This window comes from Grampus griseus (assembly GCF_964374135.1).
Source record: "Grampus griseus genome assembly, chromosome: 4".
Taxonomy (NCBI): Eukaryota; Metazoa; Chordata; class Mammalia; order Artiodactyla; family Delphinidae; genus Grampus; species Grampus griseus.
In genome coordinates this window covers 107,972,097-107,986,796 of record NC_138997.1, presented here as the reverse complement: position 1 = coordinate 107,986,796, position 14,700 = coordinate 107,972,097, and the positions used below count along the sequence as shown (strand labels likewise).

The window sequence follows — 14,700 nt, the reverse complement described above, 5'->3', positions numbered from 1 at the left end:
ATGGCCAAGGGAGATTAACATTGCAGGTGGTGTTCAGGTCGCTAATCAGCTGACCTTATAAAGGGAGGTTATCTTGGAACATCCCGGTGGTCCCAGGGTAATCCCAAGGGTCCTTAAAAATGGAAGAGGGAGGCAGGAGAGAGTCAGAAGATGTAACATTGGAAGGTCAGAGGGATGCACTGGGAGGCCTCAACCCACCGCTGCTGGCTTTGAAGATGGAGGAAGGGGCCGTGAGCTAAGGAGTGTGGGCTGCCTCTAGAGGCTGGAAGAGGCTTACCCAGAGCCTCCAGAAAAGAATGCAGCCCTGCAGACACTTTGATTTTAGCTCAGTGAGACCCGTGTCAGATTCCTAACCTACAGAACTGTACAGTAATAAGCATGTGTTTGTTTTAAGCCACTCAGTTCGTGATGATTTGTTACATAGGATGCTAATACACTCACATACCAAATGTGATGACTTGTTACAGCAGCCATAGGATGCTAATACACTCACATACCAAATGCTGCTGGTGAGTTGTGTGCAATAAGGATGGAGAGCTGGCTGTGAGCTGAGGCCTTGTAGAGGTCCTGGTGACCTTGTCAGGAGCTGTGTCATCTCGGAGAAGGGGATCACCAGGGAGGGGAAGGCTGGATATTGAAGGTGGGTATCGACTGGCAGTTGGTGTGGTGTCTGTGAGAGCAGGCTGCTCACGGTGGCCAAGGAACCCCCAGAGAGTCACCCCTAGGCTAGTGAGACCCAGGATCCGGCGAGACCTCAGGGAGCCACAGCCAAGGATCCCCAAGGGTCCCTGGCACTTGAGGGCTTCCTGAGTCATTTGCTACCTGGGATCCTGCCCCTCCCCCTCAAGCGGAAGCATCTGTTGGGAAGGGGACCTCTGTCCGTCGGTGAGGTCAGGGACCTGCCACAGAGCCTGCCGAGTGGCAAAGGCTGGGTGAAAGAATGGATGGAAAGTTCCAGGGGCAGGGGTCGTATAGGCAGTCGTGTCGGAGTTGGGTGCCCCGTAGCACCACTGTTTGCCCCAGAGACCTCACGAATGAATTCTAGTCTTCTCTGGTTAACAGACTTTAGTTTTTAGAACAGTTTTTGATTTTAGAAAAATTGTACACATGGTAAAGAAAATTCATATATATCCCGCCAATACACAGTTTCCCCCACTATTAGTGTCTTACATTAGTAAGATACATTTATTACAGTTAATGGTCTAACCTTGCTATGCTATTGTAAAAGTCCATAGTTTATTCGGATTTCCTTAGCTTTTGTGCCCAATGTCCTTTTCTGTCCCAGGACACCACTTTACGTGTAGCTGTCACTTTCCTTGTCTTGAGGACCTCAGCAGTTTAGAGAGGACTGGGCAGGTACTTTGCAGGGTGCCCTCTGTTGGGATTCATCTTGGCGCATCTAGTAACATGATTTATTGCTATTGGCGTTTTTTTTTTTTTTCATTTGTTTGTTTTCAGATTTCACTATAGTTTATAACAGTGAAAAAACACCCACATGGTCCTAAGGGCATATTCAATTTATGAGCATCAAAGGAAGACAGACTTAGATACATTAAACTGTTGTTTCTATGTTTATAATGATATGCAGCCACATAAAAAATAATGTACAGAACACCTTGTCCTACAAAACAGCTTTGGGGAATTTTCTCTGACTAGAAATTATCCCAGTTTGGGAACATTAGATTAGACATGAACATAAATTCAAGATATTATTAATTGATTTGACAGAGTTGAACATTTAAGAAGGCTGTTTCTACCAGTGGAAACAAAGATGGAAAACTGTCAAATAATTGTGAGTTGCTTGGAATTCTTCCTGGCTTCCAGGAATTAAATTGGGAAAAGACATCTGCTCACACAGTAAAAATGATCATATTAGTAAATGTTTCCTTAAATGAAACACACAATGACAAAAATGATTCTTTAGTGGATTCCCAGTCAAAGGGAAAGAAATATTAAATAAGTTGGAAACTATGCCATGGTCTTCAATTTCAGAAGTAGAGATTAGCCATTAAGAGGAAGTTTTCTGGGATGTTTCGCTGTCGGTGTTGACCTTGAACTCCCGGCTGGACCAGCGCTGGCCAGGTTGCTCCACTGTGATATTACCCCCTCCCCCTGCACCGTACTTGTTAGAAGGAGGTCACTATGCGCAGGCTGGATATGCTCTTAGGAGATTTTTTTTTCCTGCCAGATGGCAGCAAAGACTTATTCCATCCACATCAGTGTCTGGCACACGGCATTCTTCTTCTGAGGAACTGGCATCTCTTTCCACCTTGTGGAAGGCACGTTATGGATTAGTGGTTGTCCTGGCCACACACACCTGTCCGAGGGGGTGGGGGGCCTGGAAGACCCTGAAGGAACAGGCGTAGTTCCCATCACTCAGTCTATGTTCTCCTTATTGCTGTTGTTGCAATGACACATGGGCACACGCTCCTCTTACAAGAAATGAAACAATATAGGTGGCGTGGAAACAAGGGATTCTCCCCTCTACTGTGCACAGACTTGGTCCCCAAGACCCAAAGTCTAAGATTTCAGCATACTCCTTTCTAGGCTTTTAAAAATAATGCGTGGTTATGATATTATATATTGTTAAAACGTGTAATTATATATTAAATGTATAAATAATTCGTATTAAGTATATCGTTAAATATCTACATATATATAGATATACTTTCAAGTTATTAAATATGTAAGTAAATATGTAAATATATACTAGTAAACTAACGGTAATTTATATAAAACTAAAGATAATATAAATACATAAATGTAATTATTAAATATATAGTAATGTCTTAAGCATACAAAAATGCCATTTTTATTAAATGAAACCATATTATTCATAATTTTATGATCTAGGGATCTTACTTGATATATATTAGAGTTCTTTCTAGGTGATCACAGATCTGCTTTATTTATTTCTTTGTTTATATTTGTAATTGTTGCACGAGACACATAACGAAATTTACCCTCTTAACAGTTCAGCGATGTTAAATACATTCACACTCTTGTGCTTCCATCTCCAGAACTCTTTTCATCTTGTGAAACCGAAATTCTGTCCCCATTAATCAACAACCCCCCCATTCTTTTGTCCCCCAGCCCCTGGCCACCACCATTCTACTTTCTGTCTATGAATTTGACATACCTCCTATAAGTAGAATTGTATGCATGGACCACTTTTACTTATCCATCCATCAGTGGACACTGGGTTGCTTCCACCTTTTGGCTACTGTGAATAATGCTGCTGCGAACAGACTGGGCTTGGCCCACTTCAATGGCTGTAGCCAGGGCACTATAATAACAGTAATTATTATCATTATTTTATAGTGGTGGGGTCTGGGCCTTTCCAAGACTCAGTATTTTACAAAAGTAGAGTGGAGGGGTTGGCTGGGCCCCATTTAGACAAATTTTCATCACTGAACGAGGTGAAGCAAGCTGGAAGGATGCTTTGAGGTCCACAGTTTTCAGAGGAGGAATCTGAGGCTCAGAGAGGCTGAGAGACTTGGCCAAGGACACACAGCGAGTAAATGGTCCAGTTCGAATCCAGTTCTCCGGACTCCCGGGCTAGTGTTTTATGTGCCACTCTGTGAAAACTGGCAGGATCTTGGGAGTTCAGAGATTTGAGGCTCTCCCAGCGTCACGGGGTTTGTGAAAAGCAGAGATGGGATTTGAACCCAGGTCTGTCCAACTATATAAAATTTCCCCTACACTCTGCTGTCTCCCTAGACAGCTCCCAGAACTGCAGTTACATCATCCTATATTCAAAAGCTGGTGGGATGATCGACTTAGAAAGATTTACATCAGACTTCTGGATAAAAGTGCAGCTCCTCTCCACATGAGCCATTTACAAAAATGGCTTTCAGCCACTCCTAGTATGTCCTTCGTTAATGTCTTTGTGCCTTTTGACTCTTTTTAGGACTTGCCCCATGGGATTTGGCCCAGTGTGGAAAACTCTCACTTTCTGACTGCAGGTAAGTTTTTCTTTTGGTTGATTTTTTATTGATTTGACCACGAGAGAGAACCAGACCCTAAAGCCATAGCCCTCCTACTTCTGCTCCCTTCCCCCTGCTCACCAGCGTGCCTTACAGAGCAAGGCAGTGTGTCACCTGCTACAGCAGCACGTTGGAGTTTGGGTGCACAGCCCAGAATTCAGGGTGAGGTGGTCTGTCTTCATTCCCCCCGAAGGCATCTGATAAAGAAAATGCAGAATGTTTGTATTAGCCAAGTGTATGAGTTTCTTTTTGCTGCTGTAACAAGTTATTACACATTTAGTGGTGAAAACAGCACAAAGATATTCCCTTATGGTTCTGGAGGGCAGAAGTCCAAAATCAGTCTAACTGGTCTGAGTCAAGGTGTCAGCAGGGCCTCACGCCCTCTGAGGCCCTAGGAAGAAGGCCTTTCCTTCTCCAGGATCTGGAGCTGTATTCCTTGCATTCTGCAGGTCATGGCCCCTTCCTCCAGCCTCCAGGCCAGCAGACTAGCATCTTGCCTCAGCGGGCATATGGCCTTCTCTTCTGCCTCTCAGATCTCTCTCTACCTCCCTCTTTAAGGACACCTGGGATTACATTTATGGGCCCCTGGGTAATCCAGGTTACTTCCCCATCACAAGGCCCATAATTTAATCACATCTGCAGAGTCCCTGTTGCCATATAAGGTAACATATTCACAGGTTCCTGGGATTAGGACCTGGGTATCTTTGGGGACTGTCATTCAGCCTACCACACTGGGTGACGGAAATTCAACTGAAACTAACTTAAGCAAAGAGGAATTTGTTGGTCCCTATAACTGGGCCTCGCAGGCCCTCGGCACTGCTGGACGCGGGAGTGGTGTTCTCAGGACTCTGCCTTTCTCTCTCTCTCTCTCTTTTTTTTTTTTTAATTGGGGTATAGTTGCTTTACAATGTTGTGTTAGTTTCTGCTGTACAATGAAGTGAATCAGCTGTATGTATGCATATATCCCCTCCCTCTTGGACCTCCCTCCCACCTGCCCCCCATCCCACCCATCTAGGTCATCACAGAGCGCCAAGCTGAGCTCCCTGAGCATACAGCAGGTTCCCACTAGCTATCTGTTTCACACATGGTAGTGTATATATGTCAGGGCTCTGCCTTTCTCTTTTCATCACGGCCCCTGCTTTCCTCTGGTGAGTGTGATTTTCAGGAACATTCTTTCCACGTGGTGGGAAAGACAACCACTGGCAGCCCTGGACTTCCAGGAGTCTGACTGCTGCCACTTGCAGAAAGGAAGAGACTTCCCAGTAGCTCAGCAAAAGTTCAGGAAAGACCAGTGAGTGCAGCCTGGGTCCCATGCCAGTCCCTGACTCTGTCACTGGGGCTTGTGGGGAGAGTGTTCTGGGTTCTGTGCCTAATTCTGGCCTCCTGGGGACCAGGATGGGCTGGGATCCAGGTTTTTCTATATAGACTAAGAATCTTACTGACCAGTGTGTGTGTGTGTGGGGGGGGCTACCATGAAGGCAGGGGTACTGGGCAGGCAGAATAGTTTTTTTGTCCAGAATCTTCTCGGCACAGATTATGAATACACCTCTTTGTTTTATACCAGGGATAAACATATTTCATTTCCTGGGGGAGTTAAAAGTACTTTTTATATCTTTTATTACTCTCTGCAGTCTTTACATTTTACAAAATCCAATGTTTTCATTTGCATAAAATAGGTTGAGGTGATATCACAGAAATCACAGAGACCTTTTAGCCACTGATTAAGCAGACTTGTCTGTCAAAGGGAGTGCAGTGCACTAAGGACTGTGGTTGTAGTGAGAGCAGGGGGTGGAGGACTAAGGCCACTGGGAGGGCTTCAGGGAGGGCTTCCTGGAGGAGGTGCTGCTCAACTGAATCCTGAGGAGTGGTAGTTAGCAGGACAAGGGGATGGAGGGAGAGGCTTCCAGGCCTGTGGCAGCTCAGAGGCGAGGGAGTAAGGGTGCATCCAAACACCTGCACAAATAGTACAGGTGACCCACGTGACAGTGGCACTAGTGGGGAGGCTCTGGGCAATGATGCAGTGGGTGGTGATGGTCACTTCGGAGCTTGACTTCCTTCTATACTGTCTGTGGACAGTAGCAGTGGCTGCCTCATTCAGGTCCTCATCAGAGCCTGCGGCTGGGCCTTCTGAAGGCCTGGAGGAGCAGGGGGCACCTGCAGGATGCCTGCACCAGAGATAAAGCCCAGAGTGGCCTTAGGATTTTACATCCAGCAAGTCTCCTGGGAAAGCATTTGTTCTTAGCCCGAGGGGCTGGGCTGCGGTCCAGAGGTGGGTGTCCTGTCCCACTTGTGTGATTGGCTCAAACAATCCCGACTGAGCAGCCAGCCTGGGAGAGCTCCTGCCTCTTTCCGTGTGAGGGCTGTCAATTCCCCGATGCTCACCTTCGTTGCCATTCCAGCATCATGAACTGAATCAACCACAGATACTATTCTAGAAAAAAAGATATTGATTTTATCTAGGATTCCAGTTCCACGTCCTTTTTTTTTTAATTTTAATTTTTCCTACATATATTTAGAAATTCTATTAAAAAAGCGTTCAAAAGCACTTCTAAAGACCTTGCTATCAATACTCTGTGTAAGAAAGACTGAATAACAGGACTCGTTCTCAGTCAGTATAAGTTTATATCTGGATAGAAGATAAATGTTGAAAAGGCACAACTCCACAATTCAGGTCACTTCAAAATATAAATTTACACAGTGGTCAGATGAGTTTCCCAAGGACACAGCTGGTGAGTGACAGAGCCAGGATTCGAACACAGGGCGTGTCTGATGCCGGGTGTGTAAGAATCACCTATGGCTCCTCCCTTGCCTAGTGGTTCTGACTCAGTAGGTCTGGGGCAGGGCCCAGGAATGTACATTTCAGCCTACAGCCCAGGTAAGGAGCACAGACTTCGAGAAACACTGTCCTTAAGCTCTGTGCCTCCCAATGAGAATGCCTCATCTTCTTGGCAAAGAGATGGTAAGCCATTCATTCATTCACTCATTTATTCACTTACTCAGCAAAGATTTTCCAAGTGCCTTCACGTACCACGTGGTTTGCCTCTGGAGTTTAACCGCTACCTTTCTGTATCATGTAATGCATGTGCGTTGTTATTTTGCAGTAGAAGCACCATTTAGAATGAAATTCAGTAAGAAAACGGAAGCCTTTAACCCACCCCCGACTTCTGCAGCCTCTAGTGGGCCATGGATTCATTCCATATTTGCTTTTATACCCTCGTGGCCCAAGAAGACCTTGTTTAAAAGAGAGTCTGCTGTAACACACCACTTGGTAAGTAACATGTTCAGTTCTTTAAAAGACATATCAGAAGTTGTAAAGAAGCCAATTTTGGACCATATGTGTAGAAAATATCACAGGCTTTTGTTCCTCCAAAAAACCTATTCTTCCTCTTTCACTGAATATAGTTATCATTAGGAAGCAAATCCCTCTTACTTTCCAGAGAGCTGCTGCTTCCGTACAATATACAGTATTTAGATGAACAGGATGTGTGAATCTGAGCATTGGGCCCCCGCGTCAGCTGGTTCTAAAGCGGGGGAGGGGGTCCTGTTTTAACCAGACTGATTCACTTGCCCCTGTTATAAAAATGCTGCTACCGACAATAGGGCTAGGTGTTTAACAAATATTTTCTATTTGCCAGGCATGAGGCTTAGCACTGTCTATGCATAATCTCACTGGGGCCTCATTACGAGTTTCTTAAATAGGTACTGTTTTAATTCCCATTTTACAGAGAGGAAATGAGGATTGGAGAGATTAAGAGGCTTGTTCAGGGTCCCACAGGCCGAAGTGGCAGAGCCAGGATTTGGAGCCCCTGCTCTTAACCACTGCCCCTGCCCTGCTGTCCTTCATATTCTGTGTAATGTGTTGGCTTCACATAGCGCTGACTTTCACCTAAGCTTTCATGACTTAAAATGCCTTGAGGACCACTGCGTTCGGCCAACAGGCTACCATGACCACAAGCCCCTTCTTGGCCCCCGGCTACATGTTTGTATTAGTTTCCTAGACTGTGTAACAAATTTCCACCAACGTGGTGGCTTAAAACAATGACATTTATTCTCTCCCTATTCTGGAGGTGGGAAGTCAAGGTGTCAGCAGAGGCGTGCTGTCCCTGGGGGCTTGTAGGAGAAGACCCATCCTTGTTTCTTCCAGCTTCTGATAGCTTTCCTTGGTTTGTGGCTGCCTCACTCCAATCTCTATATTAGGATTCCCTGGAGAAACAAAACTGGTAGAAACAAAACAGGTAGGACACATGTGAGCGAGAGAGGGGGGGGGATTTATTTTAAGGAATTGCTCATGTGATTGTGGGAACTGGCAAGTCCACACTCTGCAGGGCAGGCTGGAGACCCAGGGAAGAGCTGGTGCTCAAGTTGGAAAGGTGTCTGCCACAGAATTCCCTTTTCCTTAGGGAAAACCTCAGTCTTTTCCATGAAGGCCTCACCTGATTGGGCGAGGCCCACCCACCTCATGGAGGGTCAGCGGCTTTATTCAGAGTCCATTGACCTAAACATTACTCTCATCTAAAATACCTTCACAGTGACATCTGGACGTGTTTGACTAAATATCTGGGTACCATGGCTGGGTACCATGGCCCAGCAGTTGACGTGTAACCTTTACTGTCACTCTGTTTCCACCTTCTTGTGGCCTCTTCTCTGTGGGTGTGTATTCTCCTTTTCTGTCACTGATAAGGACACTTGTCATTGGATTTAGGGCCTAGCTAAATCCAATCCACCTAAATCCAGAATGATCTCATCCTGAGAGCCTTGGCTCAATTACATCTTCAAAGACCCCTTTTCCAAATAGCGTGACATTCCCAGCTTCTGGGCTTTAGGACGTGGAGCCACATTCAACCCACCATGCTGGTCATCGTCTTTCCAACCCTCTCCAGTGACAGGTGACTCAGCCCCTCTTTCGGCAGCACCTCCATCCCCCCTCCTGTGTGTCTTTGCCCAACAAGCTATGTTTGTTCAATTGTCGTTTGCAAGATGCTGTGTGGGGATCAGAAGAGTAGAAAGCCAGGCGTCTGCCCTCAAGGACTCACTGTGGGCTGGCACATCAGAGCACGAGGGTGGGGTCGTGGACAGAGACTCAACTGGAATCGGAGGCCTGGTCAGCTTATGCTGCTGCATGTGGTCAGCGTGTTCTCAGGAACATCACTTCCCCTTTCTGTGTCTTTGTTCGCTTCTGTACAATGAGAGGGTCACGCTCTGGAGAGGGGTGTGTGGTGTGGGAGGATCATAGGATACAGAGCACACAGCCTGGGGTGGAGTCCAAGCTTCCTGCCTATACAGCCTTGGGCAAGTGCGTTAACCCTCGTGAGGCTTAGTTTCCTCCTCTGTAAAATGGGAGTAATAGAATTCATGTGTGTACAGTGATGGGCATATGCCTGGCACTTGGGAAAGAGTAGCCATTGTTATGATCGTTGGTATCACTGAGAGCTGCCGTGGTCTGTGATTGAGAGTATGGCCCCACCCACTGCAGATGGAGGGGGGCAGGGCAGACAGCGGGGAGGCATGGCCTGGGGTCACGGGGCATTTAGCAAGGGCGGAAATGAGCAGGGACCGGTTGTGATTACCAGGGGCAGCGGGGCTGGCATCTGGTGGGCGAGCTCTGGCTTTCCACTGGTGTCCTTCCAGGGGAGCCATCGTGGGGCTGGAGGAGCCCAATCCCGGGTTGATTCTCTCCCTGTTGATGATGCATCCAGCTCATGGGAGGTGCCCCACCATGCTGTGGTCCACGTTCACTCAGTCCCTGCTGTGTGGCTGGTGTACCCCACACAGGACATGCGTGCAGTCCTTAAAGGACTTTTCCATAGCTCTTCTCACATTCCTCCTGCTGAAGTGTCAACCCTGGTTTGCTGAGTCCCTGTGATAATGGTGTCATTGACACGCACCCCAGACCAGGACATAGCCCCATGTGATCCACGTCCACGTTCTTCTTCCCTCATAGGTTTTAAGTTCCAGTCCTGTAATACTCCTTTTAAAAAAATCTTCAGGATTGATGGGAGTTACTACACCAGCAGAAGTAACCCCTCTGCCTGGCCCTTTTAAAAGTTCATCTTGGGCTTCCCTGGTGGCGCAGTGGTTGGGAGTCTGCCTGCCGATGCAGGGGACGCGGGTTCGTGCCCCGGTCCGGGAAGATCCCACGTGCCGCGGAGCGGCTGGGCTCGTGAGCCATGGCCGCTGAGCCTGCGCATCCGGAGCCTGTGCTCCACAACAGTGAGAGGCCCACGTACAGCAAAAAAAAAAAAAAAAAAAAAAGTTCATCTTGTACTTTTACTTGACAAATGTAGCACGAAATATTTTTCATTTTCTAATGATTTCTATATTTTATTGTAGTATGGAGACATTTCAAGAGACATTCAAGGAACTTCTGAGAATGGAGTAATTTTTCAGAAATGTGCAGTGGTGAGTATTCATAGGTAGTTTATACTTAAAGAGAAAATAATTGAATTTGCCCAAATCGTATATTAGCAGAGTTATGAATTTAAAGAACTGGCAAATCACGTGGTTATCTACCCACGTCTGGACACCGGTGATGATGCGACCCACAGGGATCTTATATTTTATATGGCAGCACCAGGACTAAGATTTTTTGGTAACAATAAAATTATTGGCAGTGAAAATCCTCTGTGATCATTTAAAATGAGAAAGTATATATTTTCTCTCAGATTTTAACATTGATATGATGCCCGACAGTTTAAAAACTCACTTAATGTCTTTTAGGTCTTTGACCCTTACTAATCTCATGAGATGGCTTTCACATGATCCTGTGTTGAGGGTCCCCGAGACCACCCTCAGGTTCAACGCTTCCCTAGAAGGACTCACAGAACTCAGAAAATCGGTTCTACACACAGTTACAGTTTATAGCAGCAAAATGATATAGATTATAGTCAGCAAAGCAAAAGGCACATAGGACAGAGTTCTGGGGAGACCAGGCCCAAGACAGCCAGTCTTCTCCTGGTGGAGTTGAAGGAATGGCGTTTAATTTGCCCAGCGATGATGTGTGGCAGCAACCAGGGATGCTCACCCAAGCCATGGAATCCAGGACTTTTATTAAGGATCCACCACGTAGGCATGGAGCACCCATGTCGCTGACCTCCGTTATTCAGGTCACCTGAGCATAGCTTGGCCCAAGGCCCTCACCGTGAACCACATTGTTTGCAGAGACTACCTGGGGCGGCCCAAAGCCGTAGGATATAAAGACACTCTTATCAGGCAGGATATGCCAAGGGCTTTAGAGGTTAGTCTCCCAGGAGCTGGTCCTCTCTTTGGGATGTGCAAGGTTTGGACAATCCAAGCCTGCTGAGCTGACCATGTACTGCACAGCCCTCATTTCAGCCCAGGCCCTCAGCTGTCTAGCTCCCCTTCCTGGATAAAATTGGTACTACCAGTTTCTCCTGTGTCCTTCTAAAGATGTTTCCTGCCACATGCACTCAGTTATGAGTGTGTGTGTGTGTCTGTGCGTATGCACGTAGGTACATACACACACCTTCCTTCTTCCCCTTTTTACGTTGGTGCCAGTATTCCATACCCGAAGTTTTACAACTTGCTTTTTTCATTTATTATGTTCCAGAGCTCACTCTTCTTGGGACATACATGGCTGCCCTCTCTTTTCTCAGCTCCTGTGTCTCTTTCAGCAGAGCTGGGATGAAGGAAGGGCAGGAGTGGTGGGAGATAGGGTTCGAGAGAGGGAGCAGGGCAACGTCGCAGAGGCCAGGTGGGGAGCCAGGCTGCTGGTGGGCCATTGGCTTTGAATAGCTGAGCTATTCATTTAACTTTTTTTTTTTCTGGCCTCACCACATGGCTTGGGGGATCTCAGTTCCCGGGCTAGGAATTGAACCTAGGCCACAGCAGTGAAAGCCTGGAATCCTAACCACTAGGCCACCAGGGAACTCCCTAGCCCTGAGCTATTCAAACACATGGGCAGGCAGAACCCTGAAGGGGGCGACTGGCCAGGAGACAGGAGACCAGCTTGGGGCAAACCTGGAGATCAGATGGCAGTCAGAGGCCCTGGACTGGCTGGGGCTGAATCTTCAAACTAGTAGAGAAGGAAAGAGCCACTGTTTGCTTTTCCTGGGGACACCAGTTGTCACAATCTCCCCAGCCTGACTGTGGTCCTGTGCGTGGCTGTTTTTCTTCTAAGTTTCTCTGTGGGCATCACTTCACTGCATTTCAGGGTCCCGGTTTCTTTGAAATGATCTCTGAGCAACAACTTGGCAAGCGGGAGTCAAAATTCTCCTGGGGCCTTTGAAATCAAACCTGATAAATTCTAGAACTTCTGTGAGACCTTAATCCCCTCCCACGGGCACAGGTTGAGCTGGGGCCTCGTTTTGGGAAGTCGGGTTTGCCAGCAAGCCCATCCTCACTTTGCCTCCTGTCCTAGGTGTCCGTGCAGAGCGAGTGGCCGACAGCTCACGTGCGACTGTCTGTGAACAACACCAGGACGCCTGCGGCTGCCAACCTCTCTGACCTGCTTTTACTGGACAACATCACAGGCCTCACCGTTAGGGAGTCGGCTGGAAACCAGACCTCCAGAGGGTTCCAGGCTTTCAGGAAGAAGTTTCTGCAAGGTAATAGCCATGTGTATGAAGTCAGGGGTGGAAAATGATGAAAATACGTACAGATACTCACAGAGCACGGGATGTGCAGCAGGCATCTTCTTAGACACGTGACATGTGTTCCTGCAGCTGGTCCTCACAACAGATTGTACTATCAGGGCATCAGAGGAGGAGGCCACTGCTCAGTATCTGCAGCCAGGTAGCTGGCTTGTCACTTAGGTTGAGAGAGGTGGGATTTGGGGAAAGAGTTTTTGAAATATATATATATTCAACATTTATTATGAAAAATTTCAAACATGCACAGAGATTAGAGTGAACCCCAGTATATCCATCACCCAGATGACCAAAATGACCATCACTCAGTAAAATGAAGAGCTTGTTTTGGGGAGTGCTGGACAGACATGGGCGTGGTCTGACATCAGCCCTGGAGGCATGCTCTTGACATGTTCAAGCGTGTTCAGGCGTGTTCACGGGAGTAACTCCGCTACTGATTGGTCAAGGTATGACACCGTCACTCATTGGCTTTCAGAGATGTGTTTCCTGAGGCGAGTTGTCATTGGTTAATTAAGGAGATTTAAAACCAATTCTGGATGCAGTTGTTACTATGACTTCAGAATTGTCAGTTTTCCTAGGAAGGTGAGATTTCTTTTATTCTGAGTACGTGCTCTGTCTTCAGATAAAGAGACTAAGGTGGTTAGGAACTTGCCCAAGGCCATAGGACTGGCACTCAAGGCTGAGATTCAAACTCAGAAAGTCTGGATTCCTCCATCCACCCCGTACCCAGGATGCTCTAGTGCCTCTCACACGCCTGGGACTCTTACCAACCTCTCCACTTCCATACACATGGCCCACGTTGCTCATCAATCCACCACTCTTTCTCTCTGAGTCTAGATGAAGCCTCAGAATCCTTCTTAACACCATATTATTGACAGAAGCCACCAGTGGAGTTGGCCCACAAGTAATGACCTCTTTGCTGGCTCTGGTTTAAGCAGTGTCATAAAAACTGTATGATACATCCCAGCTAAGTGCCTTTCTTCAATGATGTAAAAATAAATCCCCCCAATTCTTAAACTGGTGCTCAGAGAAAAGAACGTGGGGCTGTAAGCAGAGCACAGACTCGGTCTCAGACGGACCTAGCTTGACTCCTAACTTAGCCATTTTGGAGCTGTGTGGCCCCTGTAAATCACCGTCTCTGAACTCCAGATGTGGCATGCGGATAACAGCCTCGTAGAGCTGTTGCAGAGGCGAGACGAGGTGATGTGGCCTGGCGCTCTGCCTGCTCCAGTGTGGCTTGCCTCTCTTGTCTTGTTGCTCCAGTGGTATTTTGTAGTCCATGCTCCTGCGGACCGAACTTGTCACTTTTCTCCCATGGCTCGGCATCAGCTCCTGCTCTTGTGTCCGTCTGGAGGGTCCTTCTCTCCTTCCCTGCATCTCATTCACCTGCCCCTCCTGCATTTCACCTGCTTGGAGCCTGGACCACCCAGGCACTTCATGCATGAACTCACTGACTTCCACCCCAGCACATGAGCTCTGCACACCCTTGAACCTCAGCCTCTGCTCCTGTGAACTGTGGGTGCTGGTGACACACTTCAGGGAGTCCTTCTAAGGAGAAGCTAGTTCGTTCATGAAAAGCAACACAGCCTGGCCCGTGGGAAGTGCTCCCAAGTCCATGGCTATTTTGTTGTGATTATCTTTATTTTTTATTTTTGTGTTTGGTAAAAAACACATAAGATCTGCCCCCTTAACAAGCTTTTAAGTGTACAGTACAGTACTGTTAACTGTTGTACAGCGGATCTGTAGAACATTTTCATCCTGCATGACTGAAACTCTATCCCCATTGAATAGCATCTCCATTGCCCCCCACCTCCCAGCCGCTGCCAACTATGTTTACTCTTGTGACTGTATATTATTGTATGTATGCCCTCGCCTTACCTCTGCCTACTAGAATCTACATGCCCTGAGAGTAATATCCAAATTATGTTTGTCTGTAACTTACCGCAATCTCAAGGGATATGACATTGGTTTTCAACTTAGTGGCATGAAACTTTTTTCCCAAAGAATAAGTATAGAACTACAGAATCAAATGACCCATCCGACCCCAGCTCATTGATGCTCTGACAATATCAATATCATTTTCATCATCATCATTTGCTGCTCTAAAA

At 47.0% G+C, this 14,700-nt stretch overlaps 1 protein-coding gene across 1 annotated transcript in view; it reads left to right on the top strand.

Moving 5' to 3' along the window:
- EVC2 (EvC ciliary complex subunit 2) overlaps window positions 1-14,700 on the top strand; it is a gene marked incomplete at both ends in the record, with an annotated part of 139,804 nt that overhangs the window by 3,315 nt on the left and 121,789 nt on the right. The window contains 4 exons of the mRNA XM_082653556.1: window positions 3,911-3,965; window positions 7,088-7,254; window positions 10,317-10,385; window positions 12,364-12,550. Of these exons, the coding sequence (XP_082509682.1) occupies window positions 3,911-3,965; window positions 7,088-7,254; window positions 10,317-10,385; window positions 12,364-12,550 (478 nt within the window). The remainder of the gene's footprint in view (window positions 1-3,910; window positions 3,966-7,087; window positions 7,255-10,316; window positions 10,386-12,363; window positions 12,551-14,700) is intronic.